This window comes from Zalophus californianus, chromosome 7, assembly GCF_009762305.2.
Source record: "Zalophus californianus isolate mZalCal1 chromosome 7, mZalCal1.pri.v2, whole genome shotgun sequence".
Lineage (NCBI taxonomy): Eukaryota > Metazoa > Chordata > Mammalia > Carnivora > Otariidae > Zalophus > Zalophus californianus.
This window is the reverse complement of record NC_045601.1, coordinates 83366873-83391020: the sequence shown is the minus strand read 5'-3', so window position 1 is coordinate 83391020 and position 24148 is coordinate 83366873. Positions and strand designations below refer to the sequence as shown.

The following is a 24148-nucleotide window of genomic DNA, read 5'->3' as shown; positions in this document are numbered from 1 at the left end:
TGCTATTACCCCTTGAAGTCATGTCCTCACCTCCTGTGCTGAGGAATCACTCAGAGCAGCACCACTCAGGGCAGGAAGAGCAATTTTTCTACCCAACCACAAGGGAATGTTCCGGGTAGATTTCTCCCCCTTCCTCCTCGGGCTGAGCTTGCTGCCTTCCCAGTCATCCTCCCAAGGAAAGGACTGTGAAAGGGAGAAGCTACCTCTCCTCTCCCCCACCCCCCTGCAACCCACACAGAGGCCTCGCTATAAACTCTTTGGTTCCTCCCAAAGAATCAGTTCGTGCACTCTAAAAACAAACAAAAAATATGGAGCTTCTACTCTGCACCAGACACCAGAGTAGACATTAACAAGAAAGATGGATCCCTACTTAGAATCTTGAAGGGCTGCCAGAAAAAAACAGGGTCAATTATGAGGCAGAGCAACAGATCACTACAATAATAGAAATCTGGGCTATTTGAGCAGATAGAAAGTCGGCACTTAAGGTGGGAGTTGGTATACAGGATGGCTTTCTGGAAGAAGGGGCACCCTAGCAGAGATCTGGTGGCTTTGTAGGTACCAGCCAGGTTACTGAAAGGGGTGTGAGTTTAGGCAGAGGGAACTGCAGTTGCTGAGAACCAGATCTGAAGAGGGTATCAGAAACTATCTGTGCTGGTGGAGGTAGAGAACATGGGGAGGAGAGGTCAGACCCGAGGGAGGAGCAAGAACCTTTACAACAAGCAGGAAGGCATGGAGGCTAAGTACAGAAGTAAATCTGTCAGACTGGTGCTTTATTCTAATACTTAGGACAATGACTAACTTTAAGGAATGGATTGGAAAGAGGGAACCATTGTTCTTACCATACCTGGCTCTGTCAGGGGCCAGCCAGTGGTGATGACGAGTCCCGAAGGACAGATTTCGGAGCTCTTCAGACATGAGCAAATGCTAGGATTTGGATATTTGCAGGTTAGAGAAGACAGAGTGAACGAGCAGGAGGAATCAGGATGGGACATCTGGGGGGAGGGGGTCATGCGGAGGCTGGCTTGTAGGAAAAGGGTGCGTTGTTGCAGCTGGTGACTTTGTGGGGCCACAGTGAGGCTCAGCAGGCAGGTGGGGCCCTGCTTCAGAAGCCCAGAAGAAAAATCTGGAATTGGGGGGACTAACTTGGTAGTCGTCGACACAGACATAGATGCTTTACGGAAGCATCACCCCGAGGGGGGTGTGGGAGTGAAGACAGAAGACGGTCACCGCAGGATTTAAGGCTCACAAACCTGCAGGGAGCTGCAAAAGGAAAAACGATCTGGAGACTAAGGCCGCTTCCAGACCGACCAAAAAGAGCGGGGCGTGGCGGAGGAGGGGCCAGCAGACAGTGCTCTGAGCCCCAGGCGAGCTCCCCTGTATTCAGAGCTGCTAAGAGGTCAGGAAGGTAAAGTGTGAGAAGGTCTTTTGGCATTGGCAACCAGGGGGTTGTCAGTGACTTTGGAGAAAAATTCAATAGAGGCAAAAGGGTTTGAAGCCAGATGGTAAACAGAACATTCTTCTAAATTATCAGAATCTTTCACTCTAATAAGAACATAGATAAAATGTCAAGAATGTCTTTGCAACTAGCAAAGGCTCATCAACTCTTCTAAAATTGCTCAGATCTGATCAGCAAAGAGAAGAACCATGATGACTTGTCAGAGTTTCTCAGGCGGGTATGCAAATCAGCCCTTGCTGTAACCCTGCTTTGGGCGACAAGGATTTCCAGTTTTCTCGCCCTTGTGTTCTTCCTATTCTGAAGGGTACGTGCAGGACCATTGCCCGGACGGTCTCCTAAAATGCATTCTCAACTCCGAATCCTTCTTAAATCTCGCTCCATACTTGAGACAAGAATACTCCACAAATAGAGAAGCAGAGGCACATGTTTGCCGTTGTGGGTTTTTGTTAAACCTACAAGCTGTTTAATCATCACCCGTTCTTAATTTTGCTGATAGCGTCTTTGCTATTTTAGCAGAGGTGATGAGTCTTTGTTTGCAAGTCTCTGTTAAGACATTCTTGACAGCCAAGTCTATGGCATGTTACAGTAAAGGACATTGCTAGAAGAACATTTTATGGATCATTTAACACATATTTTTAAAATCAGCTAATATATTCCCTGGAATATTCTTTTTTGCTTGTTTCTGTTTTGAAGATAATTGCTTGTGGCCACATTTTGCTCTGAGGCTGTATTAAACTAGTGTTTTCACGGAAGACACACTTACTTTGCAGCATCTAATTTCTAACCTTTTATTTGGTTGTAATTTAAACTGAAACTCCTATTCATTGGTATGACTAAAAATATTCAAGAACAATCAGTGGGTATGGGCACTTTATTTATTTACTTCTTCGTTTCATACTTTAAAGCTTATGCAGTATTTTATACTTCTAGAAAAACAAAATCCCCAAATTTAGTTACTGGATCAATGCTCACAAAATCCTAAGAGGAGAGTTAACCATTTGCAGACTTGCTTGAATCCAGAAGTTCTTGCTTGGGTTCTACTATTCTTATCCCCTTAAAAAAAAAAAAAGTGTAGAAGAGCTTACCAAATCCTGAATATAAAACAAAATAATGACATTTATTAGAAGAACAACATCCATGTGCCAACAGTTGTGGCCAGAGAACTGGTCCTGTTCCCTAAGTCAGCCAGGTGGGAACTTACTACCATAATGCCATCTAACGGACTGCGTACAAGGGGTGCTAATTTCCACATCTCCAGCAAGAACTGAAAGGCAGAAAATGAGATTGGTCAGTGCATCCAGGAACTCCTGGGTCTCCTTAGTCACTGGCTAGTAGCCCAATGTAAGATGTAAGAAAAGCAAAGGAGTCTTGGATGTATAATTCTGTAACTAGTTTTGAAGGGTTTTCAGAATCTAAATACTGTACACACAAATGAAAATCTGCATTACTGAGTCCTGTTTATGTATTAACAGAGAAGTAACATTAATAAATCATCCAAACAAGTAACACATATGCCTTTAATGGTGACCCCAAATATCAAGTTCCACAGTCCTAGTTGTCTGACAAGTTTGCTCCATGATCAGCACCATCCCCTGACCAATCTCTGAAAAAGGCCAAAGAGGGCTGCCTTGGGGAAGTTTTGGTAATCCAAAGGCCCTGGATCACTTCAAGAATGAGCCCGAGGGCTCTTGCTTTTAAGGCAGATAGATGTTGTGTTTCTTGCAGAGAGTCAGAAGTCAGGGGGTAGAATTATTCATCCTGGGAAGGAGGGTGTTATGGAACACATGTCAGTAGAGTAAATCAACCCAACTGGACCAACATAAGGTAGGAAAAGGGGTCAGAGGGAGAAACACACATCCACACCAAAAACACGATCTGGGAACATAAGGGACCATTTCTGCAGCCTGGACAAATTTGGTGATATAATCCCCAGAGGTGGGGGTGCAGAGGGTAAAGGACTGTCCTCTCCAGAAATTGTTTCCTATCACTCATACCAATCTGGGTTAAACGCTTCTCTTCCACACTCCCACTGGCCTGAGCTTCCCACCCTTTCCACTCACACACCGTCTGCCCTACCAGACGGGAAGGGCTCAAGCAACGGGTTTATTTCTTCATGGCCGGATCCCTGGCATCAGGCACAGAGCCTGGCATGTGGTGGGCACTCAAAAACGTCTGATAGGTGAGCGAAAGAATCCAGGAGCGAGTTCTTGAGTCCCACGCGTCAGACTCGCCTGTGGCATCACTTAGGGAAGCGGCCACACGGAGCTCGTCTAAAGAGCAAAGGAGGCTCTTGGGTCCTGTCGGAGCTCCTGGCCCCAGTGACTGCTGCCTTCCACATGGACTGGAGAGAGGAAGAAACGGGAGACAAGTAATCACTAGAGGCTCCTTCACCTCTGCCGGCTCCCTTTCAGCGGACTAAGTGCTCCCCAGCGCCTAGCACAGAACCCAGCACAACAGCCTGGTAGGCACTCGATGAATACTTCCTGAAAGAAAATGAATCCGTCACCCCACACTCCCTTTCCCTTCCGAGGAAGTCCTTTAAAAAACAAACGAAACTTACTAACTCCTCCTTGCATGAAACTTCCAAGTCACTCAGGGAAGGGGGTCGGGAAACACTCAGGTTCGGATTGGAGGCCTGCCACCAAAGCACACTGACACTCTGCCTTGTGGGTATGACATGGGTGACAAAGAAGACTTAGCACAACCCACCATCACTTCTTTGCATGGCGGCGGGGAGCTTGGAGATCATTCTGGCCCCTCTCCCTTCCCACCTCCGTTTCAGAAGCTCTCAACCAGGGCTACTCTGTGGAATGACCTGAAGCGTTTAACAAAATCTCGGGGACCACACCCCGGATCAGCGAAGACGGCCGGGGGACCGAGGCATCGGCATCTTGTGCGGTTCCCGGGAGCAGCCAAGCTTGGGAAGTACGGCTGTCCCAGCCAGTCAAGCTGCCTCTGCAGTTCACGGTCGGCGGAGCCCTGTCCGCCCGGCCCGCGCTTTGGCTGCGGGCCGGGCTCGTCCATCTGTTCGGTGGCGGCCGCAGTCGCTGCCGCCCGTCTTCTAATCGTTCTTATCTCTGCATATTCATATGCAATGTCGTTACCCGGATTTAGACGGCTGGAACAAGACTTTTGCAAGATTTTATAACTCATGGCAGCACAACAAATGCACCTACATTTCCTTATAAGTGCACATGTGTTTGTGTGTATATATAGATATATTCTACCCGGAGTTTAACTTTGCTTTAGTTATTTCTTCGTGCTCAGAAAATTCTATGAGCAGACTTCCTTCGGTTTCAACAGGAGGTGCCAGTTGATTAGGTTTGTGGATGAATCTTTTCCCCCCTCTAGTGGTACTGCGGGGCATGTCAGCTTCGTGCAAGAGGTTTCTTCTCTTAGACTCCCAGCTAGCCTCTTGGTTCTCCACAGCCATCAGAGGAAGCGAACTTTAAGAGTTTTTGCTCTTCGCTGCTGTCTTGGTTCCGGTGGTGCAGTTGACGCTCATGGAAAAAAGAAGCCAGTGAGAGCGGAACTTACTCGTCAGCCTTTTTTTGGTCCTCCAAAGGACCACCCAACGACACCAGTAAGAACAGGCCATTCACTTGGCAGCTTTATTGAGAACCTGTGTGCCAAACACATGTGAGTGAAAATTATTTTTTGAGCTTGTAGTATATCAAAGTATCTTTTTTGTTGTTGTTATTTTGTGTTAAAATAAAAGATCCGGGGGTCGCCTGGGTGGCTCAGACGGTTAAGCGTCTGCTTTCTGCTTGGGTCATGATCCCAGGGTCCTGGGATCGACCGCGGAGTCGGGCGGAGCTTGCTTCTCCCTCTCCCTCTGCTTGCTGCTTCCCCTGCTTGTGCTCTCTCTCTCTCTGTCAAAAATAAATAAAATCTTCATAAATATATATATATATATAAGATCTGGACGCCTGGGTAGCTCAGTCGCAGTTAAGCATCTGCCTTCCGCCCAGGTCATGATCTCAGGGTCCTGGGATGGATCTGGGTGTCCGGCTCCCTCCCCAGGGGGGGAGTTGGCTTCTCCCTCTCCCTTGCCCCTCCCCCCAACTCGTGCTCATGCTCGCTCTCTCTCTCTCTCTCAAATAAATAAATAAAATCTTAAAAATATATATATAAGATCTCACTATTAAGAAAATAGTACAATATTGTGATTAAGAGCTCAACACTAGAGCCAAACTGGTTCAAGTCCCAATTCCACATTTACTAACTATCTGACCTCAGGCTAGGTATTTAACCTCTCTATGCCTCAGTTTCCTTATCTACAACATGGAGATGACAGTACTACCCCTCTCATAGGGTGATACTATAAAGTACTACTTGGCATTATCATCTTGTTAACTGTTTCTTTTTTTGTTAAGTCTTTTTTAAATTTATTTATTTATTTATTTTAGAAAGAAAGTGAGACTGGGGGAGGGGCAGAGGGAGAGGGAGAGGAATCTCAAGCAGACTCCCTGCTGAGCGCAGAGCCCCATGACATGGGGCTTCATCTCAAGACCCTGAGATCATCATGACCTGAGCCAAAACCAAAGAGTTGGATGCTTAACCAACTGAGCCATTCAGGCGCCCCAATTGTTAAATGTTTCTTGAAGGTCCTAATTTTACTCTAAAGTGACTTGCTTAAACACTCCTTCCTACCAGGCAATATATAGATCATATTAAACTTATTTAGAAGTATGTAGAAGGCCACAAAAGGCTTTTGCTTCTTTTCCCCAAGCCAGTTCATGAGCCGTTGTTTATTCCTGGCCTGAAGGCATTTCCTCATCACTCTTATCTAGACCATGGGGTAGCAAACTATAGGGGGGGGAGGGGGGCAAATCCAACCCAATACTTGTTTTTGTAAATAGTTTTATTAGAACACACCTATACTTACTTGTTTATGTAGAGTCTGTGGTGGCTCTCATGCTACAATGCAAAGTTGAATGGTTTCAACAGAAACCAGACAAGCCATAAAGCATAAAATACTTACTATCTGGCCCTTTACAGAAAAAACTTTCTGCCTCTTGTCTACACTTTGAATAGTTCTAGATTTATGCTCTGTGAAATGAAGAACTCCAACCTATTCTAAGGCACTCTTTTAAGAAGACCTCTACAAGAGCCTGCCTTGCCACAAAAGAACATAAACAACTTGGAGCAACTGGAGAGTAACTAATCCCCATTCAATTCTTCAGCAGGCATTTATTGAACCTCTAATACTTGCCCAAGATTGTGCACGATGCTAGGGTAAAAACCATAGCCCTGGACATTGCTAAAGTCCAGTGGGTGAGGTACAGTGCCTCAAGTTTACCTATATGACAGTGCACTTGAGGGCACAAAGCAAGACCATCTACCCCTGTGAAGGTGATCAGGAAGATTTCCTAGAGAAGTCAGTGCTTGGCTTGAATACAGAACCGCTAGCATTTTAGGTAGAGTGTGAAGACAGAATCCTGAGAAATGAGCACTTTGGTGACAAAAAAAAAAATCCAGGAGGGCTGGAGTGCAGGCTGCATGCAGAGGAATGAATAGAGATGAGCATCTGGAAGGAGACGGTGGGAAGTCCCCACCCATTACCCTCTCCCCTCAGGTTGCCCACCCAGGCTCCTTGGTAGCGCTTCTAGACAAACCTCTCATGTTCATTAAACTCTGCACCAAGTGTTGGATTATCAAGGGGAGAGGACATAGCCCTGCATTCAAGGACCTCATACAGTCTGGAGAAGGAGGCGGATATATAAGCAAATAATTACAGTGTGGTATGCTAAGTACTAAAATAGAGGTTGATATGCAAGTGACTAACTACTTTGGAAGAATCACAGAAATTTCCATAAAAGAAGTGACTTTAGAGCTGAGTCTTGCAGATATCATAGGATTTCGGGAAGAGGAAATAGCATATGCAAATAATTGAAGTACATGATTTACTGAATGGTGTTTTGTGGACCTGCAAATACTTTGTTGTTGTTGTTGTTGCTGGAACCTCAAGTTCCAAACACAGAGTGGAAAGGGAGAGGTGAGAGAGGTAGAGGCCAGTCCATAAACAGCCCTATACAATATACAAAGGAATTTGATGTTTACTTGAGGGGCTGTGGAAAACCAATGAAGGATCTTAGGAAGGGGGGCAATGTGGTCTCACTTTCACTTTGGAAGATTAATTCTTTCAAAGGCTATAGTGTTGCAAATAGAAAGGAGGGGACAGCTTTGAGCGCTATTAGTACATGCTTGGTCTGTCCTTGGCAAAGGCAAAATGACTGTCGTCATCCTTTATGTAAATTACTGGTTTCTAAAAATACTTTTGTTATTAAACATTCCCTCCACATTTATAAAACATATTGCTCGATTTAGAATTTTCTTATCTCACCTCAGACCTCTTCAATGTTTCCATTTTCAACCTACAACAAAGACAGTTAAGACAAATCTATTTGTTGTCCAGGGGTGCCTGGCTGGCTCAGTCAGTGGAGCCTGCCACTCCTGATCTTGGGGTTGTGGGTGCAAGCCCCATGTTGAGTGTAGAGGTTACTTAAAAAACCAAAATAAAATAAAATATTTTTTTAAAAAAGAAAACATATTTCTTGTCCATCTTAGAAAACTTAATCCTTAATAGGAAAAATGGTTTTTTTACACTCAGTAATGTCCTGCTAAGTGCTTAGCAACCAGCAGTCCTCAATGGGAAACTGATGGTCTTCTGTGGTGTTTGGGTATGGCCACATGAGGACAGGTATGCAAAGCTGAGTCAATATTAAAGTTCTTAATAGGCTTATCATTGATTCCTATGCATTATATCACTCCGTGGGGGTATTGCTTTCCCTCCATTGCTTTACTTACAGACTTTCCTACTTTCATGGTAGGAAATCAGTTAAAAATTGGATTAATAATACCATTTTAGGGCTCCTGGGTGGCTCAGTTGGTTAAGCGACTGCCTTCGGCTCAGATCATGATCCTGGAGTCCCGGGATCGAGTCCCGCATCGGGCTTCCTGCTCAGCAGGGAGTCTGCTTCTCCCTCTGACCCTCTTCCCTCTCGTGCTCTCTATCTCTCATTCTCTCTCTCTCAAATAAATAAATAAAATCTTTAAAATAATAATAATAATACCATTCTAGTTATTTGAAAAAGAGGAGTATATGCAGGAGCCAGCTTGTACTGACTCTCAGGAGCTGAATGTTACATTTTTGGGAATTTTGCTGCTTGTTAAATACAGCCATTATTAAAAATTAAATTGTATAAACTCACAATAAAATGAGTTATATTAAAAACAAAGGCAATACATATTCAACGCTCACTACTTCCTAATCACTGTACTACATATTACTCTCTATGTCCTCGAGTTATACACATCTATTGTATCTGTATGGTATACTATCTAATGATATAATATTGCACATCTCTTCCCAACTTCTTGCTCAGTGATGTCACATTGATAGCTTGAAATATGAACTATATAGGAGTATTTGTACCATGGAAATTGGCAAACAGTACAAATCAAAATTATAAATATTGATCAAAATTATAAAAAATGGATTTTCCTTTAATTTGGCTAGTTCATAAATGGTAAACTATGCAAATAAAATGAAATTATCTATGGTCTGCTTAAAATATGACTGAGTATGGACCAGAGTATAATACTGTCTATTGAATGCCTTCAAATTGTTTTTCTGTTAAAGTACTGGTGAAAGGAAAAAGAGAAAAGCAACATGCAACTCTTGAGACAAATTACCATAGAGAATTCACACAACTCCCTGCAAGAAACAAGGGCAGGCCCCCATGAGGACAAAACAGGTCATTCAGTTTGGAGGTATGTGGGTCCACCGCTGGGCAGCCACACCACAGACCACAAATGCCTGAGCTACAGCCCATGGGAATACACTAACTCATGCCAAAGCTCGTCTCTCTGCATGTAGCGTGTTTTCTACCACCATAGCCAAGGGAAAAAAAAACTGCCAAAGATCCCAGCCAATCTTTTCAACATCTGAAGAATTGATGCCATGGGAAACCAGGAGGTGATGTGAGAGTGAGAACCAGACAGATCTGGGTGGGATCCTGGCTTTGCGTCGCACTGGTTGCTTGTGTGGGGGCAAGTCACATAGGTTCTTTGAATCTCAGTTTCCCCAGATTTGAAAGGGAAATAAGACTGTCTTAAGTGCTATTGAAGATAAGACATCTAAAGTACTTCACTTTTAGAGGCGTTTGGGTGGCTCAGTCAGTTAAGCATCTGCCTTCGGCTCGGGGCATGGTCCCAGGGTCCTGGGATCAAGCTGCATCAGGCTCCTTGCTCAGTGGAGCCTGCTTCTCCCTCTGCCCCTCCACCTACTCATGCTGTCTCTCTTGCTCTCTCTCTCTCTCAAATAAATAAATAAAAATCTTTAAAACAAAAAAAGAAGGTACTTCACATAACAAATGGTAATATTATTGAAAACACAAACAACAACGATTAAAAACCACCTAGGGAAGTACAAAGATGATTTTTTTCCTTTTTCCCCCCACCCACCCAGGCACCATTAGCTACTCTGAAGGTAAGTAAAGAGGGCTTAGGCTGTTGGATTAGCTTTTCTTCTGGTTTTATTCTTAATATTACCTAGATGAACGGATCTTTTCTTTTTCTCTTTCCTGCCTTCTCTTAATTCAACAAATGTTTCTTTCCACTGTGTATCAGGAAGTGTGCTCAGCTCTGAGTACACAGTGTTGAAGAAGAATGGTGATAGTAACGGGGTAGAAGTAGCAGTAGTAACAAGAGCTAACATTTATTAAGCACCACCTGTTGAATAAAAGAGGCCCACCCTGCTTTCATGTAGCTGACAATTTAGTGTGGGGAAACAGATATTTAAAAAATAATTACTGGGGTGCCTGGGTGGCTCAGACTTTCAAGCGTCTGCCTTCGGCTCAGGTCATGATCCCGGGGTCCTGGGATCGAGCCCCGCATCGGGCTCTCTGCTCAACGGGGAGTCTGCTTCTCCCTCTCCCTCTGCCTGCCGCTCCCCCTACTTATACTCTTTCTCTCTCTAATAAAAAGAAATAAAGAATCTTTAAAAAATAATAATAATAATTACTCGGGGCCAAAAATTTCACAGGGTAGCTATTTCACTAGTTTTCGCAGTTTTTTTTTTAATATAGGAGACTGAGCCCTAAACAAATTTGATAAACAAATTTGCAACTAAAGCTAAATACTAAGAGGTTAAAATAAAACAGATTTCCTCTACTTTCCTCTGAATAAAGCTTCAGTGTTTCTGCAAACAAAAACAAACAATAAAACAGACCAAAAAAATTTATCCTGAATAAAGAAGAGATTGGTGGAGAAAATATGGTAGAGAGAGGAAGTAAGAATGTTATAGATAAATGATTCCAAAATAATTAGGATACAGTTAATTTGAAGTTAACAATACAATCACAAGTTAGAGTTTGGGGCTTCTTAACCAATAAGACAATTTGGATTCCTTGCAATCATCTATCAGGATAGGTAGTGAGTATTTTCTACATTTATACCTAATCTTCCCATTTTCCACCAAGGGAAACCAAATTGTGGTTTGCAGAACCTAATTGACTGATTCCCAGCCTGGGATCCATGAGTATGATAACAGGGATCTATGAGCCATTTAATAGTTGAAAAAACACTGGCAGGCTTAACATTTACCTGCACTAAGACTGCACAGACTCATTAAAATGTTATGCTTCTTTGCTTTCTTCAGGAATAATATCGTTATTACAGTAACTGTTTATCTTAGGCAACTTAGCTATTTATGGCATCATGGGATTTATTGATGAAATACTCTTTTAAAACATGAGGTCCAGGGTGCCTGGGTGGTTCAGTCGGTTAAGCATCTGCCTTTGGCTCAGGTCATGATCCCAGGGTCCTAGAATGGAGCTCTGGGCATCAGGTATCAGGGCTCCCTGCTCTGCTTCTCCCTCTCCCTCAGCCCCTCCCCCCTGCTTATGCTCAAGCTCGATCTCTCTCGCTCTCTCTTTCTCTCAAATAAATAAAATCTTAAAAAAAAAAAAGCATGAGGTCCATGTCAGGGGAAGCAATGTAATAAAAGAGATCTCTGGTTCTGAAATCTTAGATATCCAAGCCTAGTGGATGAGTGTGTTACATTTGAAACAAAAGGAACATGGCTACCTAATCGAGCGGTATCCTGCAAAAGTAACTTATGAAAGAGAATTTTCAAAAATTTCTATACAAACGTACATTTCTCTAGAGAGACTAAGAGTTTTGCAGACACATTTGCATCTGAAATTGCATAGTTACATAAAAGACCGTTTTAACAATTTTTATATTTTTTAAGGGATGCAGTCACTAGGTGTTATTTCTTAAACTTCCGAGGGTCACATCGAAAAGGCAGAACTGCATTTTGACTTTGATTTTAATTCAGGGTTTCAGTGAACAGTAAAACGGTATAACACTTAGTATTAAGTCTCTTTTATGTGTTTTTCAACTCTCAGTGTGTGCCTCCCATGAGATGTTCTTAAATTGCCCACTATAATCGTGGGCTTTTATGTTGCATTTCTGGAGGAACCTAAAATAATTTGATGTATGACTTCTTTTTTCCCCCAGAGTTCTCATATTTACTAGCAAGCTATTTGGGTAACTTCTTTTAGCAAAGTTATGGAGATTAATATGGAATATGTTGCTCTTACAGGATTATGAAATTTCATGTTGCAAAACGGAAGTTTAAGGAAACATTACGCCCATATGATGTAAAAGATGTCATTGAACAGTATTCTGCTGGTCATCTAGACATGTTGTGTAGAATTAAAAGTCTCCAAACACGGTAAGCAATAAAAATGTGATTTGTTGTGAAGGGATAGGCATAAAAACTATCTGAGAGTAACTTCTCTGTTGTAGAGAAAACTCGGGGCTCTCATAGCTCTAATTCATTTTTCATGGATAACTGGACTTTGCTTTTAGTGTAGATTTTTATTTAAGGATATAAATCAGGCATCAAAAGCCTCCATCTACAGCATGAAGTATCTCAGTTTCCTCATCTGTAAAAATGGGGATAATGTCAGTGTTTGCTTCATAGGGTTGTCACCAGGACTGAATGAGTTACTACCTGCTAACCGGGTGCCCCGTAACTGTTAATGGTTGTCACTGATGTCACTGGAATGATTGCTGCGGCTGTTGTGTTATTCTCCAAATCCCGACTGTCCTTCAAAAAGAAGCCGTCTTTCTCCCTCGTTAAACTTTTCCCAACCGTTGGGCCCACAAAAACAGACCCTTCCCTTCTCTGACCTCCTATAGCACTGAGAGCTACCACAGAGCACAGAGACACTCATAATCTTGGTATCACTGTGCCCGAGAATTGGATTCAAAAACGAGTGGTTGGCTCTTGTGTTGTGCCCTGGGTGCAAGTTTACTCCCCCCTGCTCGTGACTCAGGCTGGGCCTTTGCCTTCCTTAGCATCCTGTACCGTGCCAGATACACACTGTCTCCCTGGTGAGCATCTTAAGAAATGAGTTCGATATGTTACTGCAGCCACGTTTGATTGTGTTATCTTGAAGCCAGAACGCTCAGTCATCTCAGTTTTTTAAGAGTCTTGCTTCGTTCTCAGGCACAAATTACCTGTGTTTGTGTTTGAAGAGTTTTTTAAAACACAAGGAGAGAGTCATAAACATTTGTTTATATGCCCACAGCACACTTAGCCCAGCGGGAGGCATATACTGGGCCCTTAGTAAACCACCTGGTGATCAATTCTAGAAATCACAGTTTGTTCGTTCCTTCATTCGTTCATTCATTTATCCAGCAGACAATTATTGAGCGCTTAATGTGTGCCAGGCACTATGGACATTCAGAGATTAATAAAATAATGACTTAGTCCTTGTGGAGTTTGCAGTATAACATATTAGATGTCATGACAGGAGGTAGGCACTGCCTGTAAACTGGAACGTTGAGTCCGTACCCCTGATAATTCAGCTCCAACACACGCACAAAAGAAAGTAATTCCCATTTCGGTGGATCAGGTCTCCTTGGAAATGGTTGTAACTCATCCTGTGGTCATGTTACAATCTCTGCCCACGTGGCCATGGTCTTCCAAGTCCTTTAATAGAACTATTATAAAACAAGGGTTTGTATAAAGTTGAACTGCTACAGAAGTTGTAGAACTAATTTTAAGTTTCCAGCTCATGGGGTGTCTATTCTCCAACTAGAATTCCAAAAAGCGGAGTCGGATCACTTTCTGTCTGCTTAGCTCCCGCATATCAGTTGTATAGTAAATGTTCACTGAAGAATCTGTTCTATTAACATGAAATAATCATAATTATGATTTTGTCATATTTTCAGCAGTTAAATTCAGGAAATGGCTGTTTGAAGATGGAAACAGACAAATTACTTTGTAGTTTAGGACAATTCCACCTCCAGAAGATTGCTCATAAGTGACTTCGTCATGGACCAGAATAATGAGAAATTAATCTCATGTGTAATTCTCATGTTAAGAAAATAAGCACATCAACTGGAACATGTTCATTCTTACATCATCTAACATGAATTAAAGATAATTGTCTTTCATTTTTCTTTTCAAAACACTTCATTCTGTTCTGGGGCAATCTCCGTCTTCAGCATTTATAATCAGATCTCCTCTTTCTCTGATAGTGTTGACCAAATTCTTGGAAAAGGGCAAATCACATCGGATAAGAAGAGCCGAGAGAAAATAACAGCAGAACACGAGACCCCCGATGACCTCAGTATGCTCGGCCGGGTGGTCAAGGTGGAGAAGCAGGTACGATCCAACTGTAGTGGCTAACTTTTCCATCTGAATTTTTTTAATCAGAAATGTAGGTCATTTGATGTATTTTAGTGACTAATAAATTTTTTAGGATTTTATTTATTTATTTGAGAGAGAGAGGGACAGAGAGAGAAGCAGACTCCCCGCTGAGCAGGGAGCCTGATGTGGAACTTGATCCGGGGACCCTGGGATCATGACCTGAGCTGAAGGCAGACACTTAACCGACTGAGCCACCCAGGCTTCCCAGTGATTAATATATTTTAAAGGAAGAAAATCAAGAAAGAGTGAATGAAACTACATTTTTTGTACATAGACAGTGTTCTCTAAAACACTTGGATTTCCATATAAGGAATAAACAATTTCATCTCATCTATGAATACTTGAACTAGAAGCAACTATAGATTTTCCACAGTAAAATAACAGATCTATTTTTCATATGTGTTTTGGTGATTGTCACTGTCTCTCTTTTTCACTCTTTTTAAAAAAAAACAAAACCTCAGTTGTTAACCCTGAAGCTGTATCTTCTCATACAAAGATAATTGTCCAAACCAAGAAACAGAGTCTTAACTATAGAGAACACCCTGATGGTTACCAGAGGGGAGGTTGGGGGTGGGGGGGTGTTAAATAGGTGAAGGGGATGAAAGAGTATACTTATCATATGAGGACTGAGTACCTTTTGGAATTGCAGAGTCACTATACTGTATACCTGAAACTAATATAACACCGTATGTTAACTAGACTGGAATTAAAATTAAAAACAATTAAAAAAAGACGACAGTTGTCCAGAAATCAAATTGCTTCCCCAATCTAATCAAAAATATGTCAAGTATTAATTCGGAAGCATTTTGTACCTTTATTTTTAAATTCAGAATCACCTACATTGATATTTAAGGTCTTAATTTAATTAGAGGAGTCCCTGACTAGACCGCAGTAGAGTCCCAGAATGATTTCTTGGAGGAGGCTTAGCAAAGGCAACTTGATTGGGTTGGCAGTCTTGCAGTTGCTTTTGTATAGTGCTTATATGTTTTTTTGAGAACATCAATTGTTCATTTTAAAGAGTTAGCGGGGAGGGGTACTGGGGGGAGATTATGTAGAGACCAAAACGAACCTCTCCTCCCAAATCAGACCCTTGGCTGCACCACGGATAGACGTACGTGCATTCTGAGGTTGTACTAAAGTTCACCACTACATTAGACTTTGTACTCAATATTTAACTGTATTGACACACTCTGACTGCACTGTTTTAATTCTAGAAATGAAGCTCCTTCTTACAACAGGTTATACTCATACGTGACCAATTTCCCCACTCTTAGGTACAGTCCATCGAGTCCAAGCTGGACTGCCTACTCGATATATATCAACAGGTCCTCCGGAAAGGCTCTGCCTCCGCCCTCACTTTGGCCTCATTCCAGATCCCACCTTTTGAATGTGAACAGACATCTGACTATCAAAGCCCTGTGGATAGCAAAGACCTGTCCAGTTCCGCACAGAACAGTGGCTGCTTATCCAGATCAGCGAGTGCCAACATCTCCCGAGGCCTGCAGTTCATTCTGACGCCAAATGAGTTCAGCGCTCAGACTTTCTACACGCTTAGCCCTACTATGCACAGTCAAGCAACACAGGTGCCAATGAGTCAAAGTGATGGCTCCGCAGCAGCGGCCACCAGCAACATTGCAAACCAAATAAATGTGGCACCTAAGCCAGCAGCCCCAACAACTTTACAGATACCGCCTCCTCTCCCAGCCATCAAGCATCTGCCCAGGCCAGAGACCCTGCACCCGAACCCCGCAGGCTTGCAGGAAAGCATTTCCGATGTCACCACCTGCCTTGTTGCCTCCAAGGAAAATGTTCAGGTTGCACAGTCAAATCTGACCAAGGACCGTGCTCTAAGGAAAAGCTTTGACATGGGGGGAGAGACTCTGTTATCTGTCCACCCCGTGGTGCCCAAGGACTTGGGCAAATCTCTGTCGGTACAAAACCTGATCAGGTCGACAGAGGAACTGAATATACAGCTTTCTGGGAGTGAGTCAAGTGGCTCCAGAGGCAGCCAAGATTTTTACCCCAAATGGAGGGAATCCAAATTGTTTATAACTGATGAAGAGGTGGGTCCCGAAGAGACTGAGACAGACACGTTTGATGCCATGCCGCAACTTGCCGGGGAAACTGCTTTTGCATCAGACTCTCTAAGGACTGGAAGATCTCGATCATCTCGGAGCATTTGTAAGGCAGGAGAAAGTACAGAAGCCCTCAGCTTGCCTCATGTCAAACTGAAATAAGGTCTCCGTTTTCCTTCTAGCATAGCAGTTCCTTTAGCCATACATATCATTGCATGAACTATTTTGAAAGCCCTTCTAAAAAGTTGAAATTGCAAGAATCAGGAAGAACATGAAAGGCAGTTTATAAGCCCGTTATCTTTTAATTGCATGAAAATGCATGTTTAGGGATGGCTGAAATTCCAAGGTACATCAACATTAACCCACTCATTTAGTAACGTACCTTGTGTAAAAATCCTGAGAAACCAAACACTGCTAATGCTATGGGGTGTGTGAAAATGTCAAGATTAGGTCACTTAGAAGATTTGACTCTGTGTTTTGAAATTATGGTAGTAATTGGAAGTAAACAACTTCAAATTTCAGGCATTTCTGCTTTGTGATTAAATACAAAATACATTTTCAAAATTAGGCCATAATGTATATGTAAACACAATGGCTACCATCAACCGCTGCTAACAAGGTATCGAGTAAAGCAGAACTTGGGAATAATAGAAATGGCTGCTTCCTTCAAGATATATTTGCCAACCCATTCCTATTCAGTCATTTTATTATTAATGTAATTTGAATGTCGGTCTGTGTGCTTTTGGTGATTCAACGCTGTGGCAAGCAATTTTGCACATCATTTTCATGTTCTTTATGACAAGAATGTTCTTCAATTAGAAAGCGTGCAAATAATGAAATTCAGGGCCAGTGGGGCAAATAGACTATCTGACACAAGTGATTTCACGGGAACATAGTCCCTGATGGCTGAATCAACTTTATACGTGGTCAACTTCTACACGCGCGAATACAGTCCTCCTGAGTAGAAGGGCCAGTGCCCTGGGGCTGATCTCTCTGCAACGCGCCACCCTGGCTTGCCAGGGCTACCCCAAGTGTGAGAAACCATATCGAGTGTGAGAAACCATTCCCGCTGAACTGATAATACAGGCAGGATCCTGGAGAATTAGACATTTGGGTGAGACTGAGATGAGAAAGGCTTGAAAAGAATCCAGACACAACACCAGGAAGTAGGTGAAGTTAACGAAAATAGCTTTGCCCTCAGAAGGCAATGAGAGGGAGAAAAACAAACCAAAATAGAAGAACTTGATCTTTTTAGAAGATGAATATTGCTAGGGAATTCAACTACCTAAACATCCCTTATTCTTATATATAAACGGAGAATTTTGCAAGGTATTTATTTTTTACTACACCCTGAATGTTTTTTGCTAATAACCTAGTACATTTTGCATATGGAAGGCTACAACTCAACTTCCTTTACTTTTTATACTGTAGCGAACATTTTCTATGCTCCCCCAAGAATGTTGCCCCAAACCTCTAATTAGGGGTTCCGTTTCCTGGTGTACACATTCACAGTTAGAAGCCAGTACCCCCTGCAGGGTCTGCAGATCAAAACACTGAAATCATATAGCACAGCAGCAAGGACCCAAGGGAAACAAAATGAGAGATGCATTTACCAGAAAGCAAGCCACGCCAACTGCTTGTTGGAAACCTGTCTAGCGGTCTCAGAACTTCAGCCAAGGTAACGGCATTCAAAAGGCAAGGGGGAGCCAGAGAGCACTTCAGTTCAGTTCCACTCCAGCCACAGGCCTTATGGAAGGAAGAGTTTTTTCCTTGGCAGATAGTGCTCCTCCAAAAAAACCTTCAGCAGCCAGGAAGACAAAGCAGGGATAGCAACTGGCTGTCCAAAGGCAGGAGGAGACCCTGAAATCCACCCATCCTGCCCACCTGGCTCCCCCAGCAGGCCGTCTCCAACCCCTGACTCTCCTCTGACCTTTCTTCTTCATTAACTTCTCAGTTAGTTCCCTGCCACTGTTTTGCTCCTGACCTTCGCCAGGCTTTACCCGGTCTCCATCCCCAAGTAAACCACTTCTCCGCTCTTCCTCAGATAGGCTTCTCAACCTTTGAAAATCCTTGTCCCTTTTGATAAACACTGAAATTCTAAACGCCTCCTCTTCTCAACCCACCTGGATTCTAGCACACTCCCCTGGAATGTATCATTCAGCATCTTCTTGGCTGCTGGAGACATGCAGAAGTTAGGGTCTAAATTTTTTCTCCAGTCAAAAAAAGATTTTACCAAGCTTTTAAAGCAACGGTTTTCATTTTTGAAGCACAGAATTTTAGTAAATTATGAAATGCAATTTTTCACCTACTATGTCTCCACTCAAACTGAACTTGTGATACACCCTCCCAAGGAGGTGGTACACACACACACACACACACACACACACACACACACACACACACACACACACACATCATTCCACTGACCTAAAGCCAGACACCTGCCATGCACTTGGCAGGCTCTCTCCAATTATCAGTCGAGGAAGAGGAGGGAGGCAGCAACTTTCAGGTAGCACTGATTCCTGGACACACCCTGTCCTGGGTCGAACCCCACTGGCAGCAGGAATTCTGAATGTACTGGGGACCCCTCCTTAGGCCTCTCTAGGCCTCCAACACAGTACAGTTCATCCAGCGTTGCTGAAGACTGAAGATTCAGAAACAAGCCCTAAATGCATCACTGAGGTCTTAATCATAGCAAAATGTGATAAACCACAATGCGAAAAACTTTTATACATTGAAGCCATGACCATTTTGTGTGTATACCTTACTCTAGCACAAAAACTCTTGGATGTTCAAAGATAGTTGTATGAAAGCTGTAGGGTTTTGTCTGTTGTGTTACTCTCTACGGAGTTGAGAGGGGTCTCCCATTTACTCTTAGCAAAGTCCCAGTAGTCGATGCCAAATGGTGTCTTGAAGCACAATTTAGCTGAGCACTGAGCAGCCACATGCTTTCTCAGTTCAAGTTTGTCTGCCTTCTTCAATATGTAGGGTTGATCAAGCTAACACTGGCAAACATCCCTTATATGAGGTTGACTAAAAATATTGCTGTGTCTGGTCTAAATGTTTGCATTTTGTTCAATTAAATTAATATCTGTAGGTTGCAAGTTTTGTTTTAAGTAAGAGACACTTTATTGAGTTTTTAAGTCTTTATCTCCTGTTCAAAGGTGCCTTTCTCACCTCCCATTGACTCAGTGATTCTGAAAGTTTATAATTTGCAGGTGAAACAAGTCTAATAGAGAGGAGGAAATCAGGCACAGTGACTAATTCTCATGCCCATTGGCAAAGCAAAACTACAAGAAAGAACGAAACCTGAGCAACTAAATTAATGGATCACTTCATCCAACCAGACTGAGAAAATGTCAGAAACATTAACTTATCTCCCCAGAAGCTGATATTTTTTGCCTTAAATGACATGGTTGTGTTTTTGTAAGAGAAACTTAATATAATTACGTGCATTTTAAGTGAGCAGTTCTAAAAGTCGAGTATGAGAATACAGTTGTCTGTTCCTGAGAACAAATCAATCAGGAATATCATACCCATCTCAAGCTATCATTGAAATGTAATCTCCTTTGCTCTCTTTTACTGGGCTCATTTGTTTTAAAGTAAAACATTAAAAAGATGTCTATAAACAGTGTGACTATTTTTATCTGGAACTAACTGGTTGGTTCTGAACTGACTGATCCCAGTCAACCGAACTGGCTGTGTACAGATTTGGGGCTGAAATACAAAAGTTATCTTCCTGCAGTGTCAGTGAAGAAATCATTGGTAATTTGGGGAGGGGGAGATTTGCAAATGTTTTTGAGAGTGTATCATAAGAAAAATTAATTAGATGTTAATCAAAACTCAGAAAGCAGCGCATGTGAGCTTTGTATTAACTATAATAAAAGGGTGTGCTAAACAAGTAATAGGAAATCACTGGGGGACCAGGCAGGTGCGCCAACCTGCAGCCCCTGGCTACTCAGAACTACCATGTTTAGCATCCAGCCAGCCCTGCCTTACCAGGGGAGGACTTCTCCAAAAGCGATCTTTTCCTTCTTCCCTAAGATGGCCCGTTCCTTCTGTTTTCCTAGTAATTTTGCTCTAAGTATCCATGATTAATTCAAGTGGAATGTTAGGACTCTGGAATACTAAGTAACAAAGCCCTAACAGAGGCACTTGGGACAGGAGGAAGAAGTGAGGGAGTGTTATCCTGGAGGATAAGGTGAGGGGACTTCCCACTATCGCTCTGAGACCAAACAGGTATGTGCCTAGACCTGAGTGAAAATAAAATTGTTTATGGAACGTGCCTGCTTAATCAACTTAAAAGTGTAAATCACTTCCAAACACTTTTGAACTAGTTTATAGCACAATCTCTCACCCCCACCATTTAAAAGCAAAATTTACTTATGACAACTATTCTACCTTGACCATTGATAAAAATAGTTTCCCGTACCTTGAAGCAGCAACTTTTATTAGCCTGGCTTTAACTGCTTCAAAAATGTGTGAGTAAAAATTGTGGCTTTTTTTTTATTACATTTTCATTACAACAAGATGTCACCTTCTAGCCTACCTAACTGCAAATTATTGAAGATTTTACTACATTTCAAAGCAGAAATTTTTCAGATGCATTGTGTATAAACTATAGATTTATGCAAGGCCCTGGAAATTACAGCACCACAAAACTGGTAAATGGCAAAATGTTTTTGCTCAAATAAATAAGTAAAAAATCCAAAGGTACACCTGTATGACTTACTTCTCTTTACCTGTTCACATGATTCACTTTATGTCTATCATAATTTTGGTGACTGTTTTAAGTCCAGTCTGCTCTCCTGGGGCTCCCACACACTGCCACAACACCTACACCTACTTTTTCAACTCTCTGGTTCTTTTCTTATGTTTAGTGATGCTCATCTCTCCCTTACTTGTTTCTTCTTCCTTCTCTTTTCCTTTGCCTGCATTAGTGTGACTTCCTTCCTGGATTGCCCATCCCTGCCCATTACTGTGATCCCAACGTACTCGTGCTTCCCCTTGCTGCAGCTCAGGATGCCACTTGCCTCATATGAGCCATGAGGACATCACAGCACACACACCCCCAATCATAAGTGCTTTTGAGTATCTCTGAAACTCCTTACCTGAGCCCTCTGGGCAATGATCCAGCACCACTCTCTGTTACCAGAGATCGTACCACTGGACTTGGTGGTGGAGAGGCCTCTGCCACTCTCTGATGGGAAAACTAATTCTTCTTCCCTCGGTCGGTCCGAAGGAAGAAGAAGCTGTTGATTGTCCCCACGATTGGGTGGGGTCATTCCCATATCCCTCTTTCCCCATATCTGCTGCATCTCACTCTCGTTCTTTCTCCTCATAAACATGAGTAGGCTTCCATGTTACCAGCAACCCTTGAGAACTTACCTTCCTCTTTATTTTACCCAACATCTCACTTTCCCTTTAGAATGAAACTACTTACAAAATAAGGCACTTCCATTCCCACAGCAACCATCCACTAGCCAACACATGACAATCAGACCCATGCCCATTCAACACCACAGAAAAACCACTCATGAGTTCACCCATGACCTTCTAGAAAGCTGATTCAATGGATACATTCATCAGCATCCCCGTTGGCTTTTCTGAGGTAGTTGACACCACAGCCACTCTCTCTAAAACTGCTTCTTAGTTTGTCTCCTACTTCTCTGAACCAATCATTATTCACTTTTCCAAGCTCCCTATTGCTTTTAATCCCTTAACTGTTGGTGTTCCCACAAATTCCATCATCAGCTTCTTCCCTTTTCTTATCTCCCTTCACACTCTGCCCCAGGTTGTCTCCTTTTTTATCTCAACTACTGGATGATCCCACCCAGGCACGTATCTCCACCCAGATTACCCTCCCAAGCATCACCCAAAGTCACTTCAGATGCCCCAGACTGAACCGAAACTACTTGAGGACAGGGACATCTCACCCCCATGACACCTCAGGCTTCTCACACGATGCCGTGCATCAGGCACCCAATAATGTTGAATGAATGAAAGTGTCTTGGTCTCTCTGACCCTTTATTCAGCTTTCAGCAACTTATAACCCCTAACTTCAGAGGTCTTTCAAGTCAAGAAGAAAAGGATCACCAAGCCTCACCCACACAGTGAATTAAGCAGATTCAATCTGTTACTTCTCCCAAAGTCCTTTTCCAGATGAGTCTGGGAAGAAATTAATTAATGCCAAATAATGAGTAATCTGTATTTCTACGGACCTGGGAGAAGCAACCCCTCCCTCATCCTCCCACGCCAGGCCTCAGCATCCTTGGCCTATCCCTACTCCATCCCTCAAACATAATTGGCTCAGACCCCATAGTTGACACCCCTTCCCAGACTTTCTCCATTCACCAGGAAGACTGACTTCTCTCAAATATTACTGTAGGCTCCAAAGAAAACAGGGGGTCTAGTCTCCCTTCCCCTGTCCCTGAGCACATTCTTACTCTCCACATCTCTTTACATCCTACCAAGGCCAGGCCCATAGCCAGAGCCACCCTACAGATTTTTTGGATCCCAGCCTTTAGAATAACAACCGATGCTTAGTGACTGCCCAGCATTGTGTCCATAAATGCTTCCCAAGTATTTTGCCCTTAATCCTCACATTACCACAAGCACTATATCAGGATGTATTTAGCTGCAAGCCTAAGAAAACCCTGGCTAGAACAGCCTTAAATATAAGAACATTTTGTTGCAGAATTTCTTTTCCTTCAGTGCCCGCGGTTCCTGGTCACACCACTCTGAAGAAATGAAGAGGTAGACCAGGCAAAGAGTGGTGGGCAGCAAAGCAAAGTTTATTGAACTATAGTACAAAGCTCCCAACAAAAGAGGGGACACAAGAGGGATGCCACCAGAGTTTCTAAGTCTAGGGGTTGCCTGTCATCCAATCAGGTTGTCATCTATCTATCACGTGGGAAAGGATGGAGGGCTCCTTCCAGCGTGGTGTAAAATCCTTTTAATGGTGGTTTCCTCTAAGTGGGGGGAGGACCCTGTCCCTGCCTGCTTTTCTTCGAACTATCCTTCATTAATTGTATTATCTAACAATTGAAATCCAAAGGTAGGGTGGCAGAGTACATTTTGCTCAATGACATCATCAAGGTTCCAGCTGTCCTCACTGTCAGCAGGATACAATTGATGGTTCCTCTCATTGTCCACAAGATGGCTGCCAGAGGCAAGCGCTGCCGCAAAACCTCCTTGATCACGTCTAACAGGAGAGGGGAGGAGGTGGGGAGCTCTCCACTCGAATATAAATCCTTTCCTGACATTTGATTAGACTAACACAGGTCCCATGATCATTCCTGAGCCTGGAGTAGTCACTAGGTATCTGTTCTTCTGGCCAATCAGAACTCCCTTTTTGGAACTAGGGAGGAGGGACCCCCAAAACCATAGTTCTATTGGAAGAAAAACAGTGAAATGTAGGCAAAAAAATGTATATATATATATATATATATATATATATGTACATATATATATATATATATATACCTAACTTCTATATAGTTACAGGCAGTTAGGATTAGATGAGAAAACTAATGCACTGAGAGATTAGTAACTTGCTGAAGATCATAAAGCTATTTGGTGGTAGAGCTAGGATTTAAATACAATCTGTATTGTATTTATGGAGTCTCGCTCCAGTATTTGAGATACTAACTTCTAAGTTATTAATATGTGAGTTGTGCCCATACAGAAATCTCTGGTGAAATAGATTTAGAGATCAGAATCACAGTCGCAAGAAGGCAGAATGTTAATTAGATAACTCTTAGTATGAAACTCAATTGAGGGAGAAAACAGTCTTTTTGCAATTGTCTTAAAGAAAATAAAATAAAAAAAAAAAAGGTTTCCCTTTACTTTTTGAGCCATTAATCTTTCAATTGTCAATTAGGA

General features: G+C 42.6%; 1 protein-coding gene across 3 annotated transcripts in view; it reads left to right on the top strand.

Annotated features, from left to right (window-relative positions):
* Positions 1–20944, top strand: part of KCNQ5 (potassium voltage-gated channel subfamily Q member 5) — a 498060-nt gene extending 477116 nt beyond the window's left edge. For all 3 annotated transcript variants that reach the window (XM_027603133.2, XM_027603132.2, XM_027603134.2), the window contains 3 exons: positions 12069–12200; positions 14018–14144; positions 15464–20944. In XM_027603133.2, the coding sequence (XP_027458934.1) occupies positions 12069–12200; positions 14018–14144; positions 15464–16426 (1222 nt within the window). In that variant the 3' untranslated portion in view covers positions 16427–20944. The remainder of the gene's footprint in view (positions 1–12068; positions 12201–14017; positions 14145–15463) is intronic.
* Positions 20945–24148: the final 3204 nt, after the last annotated feature.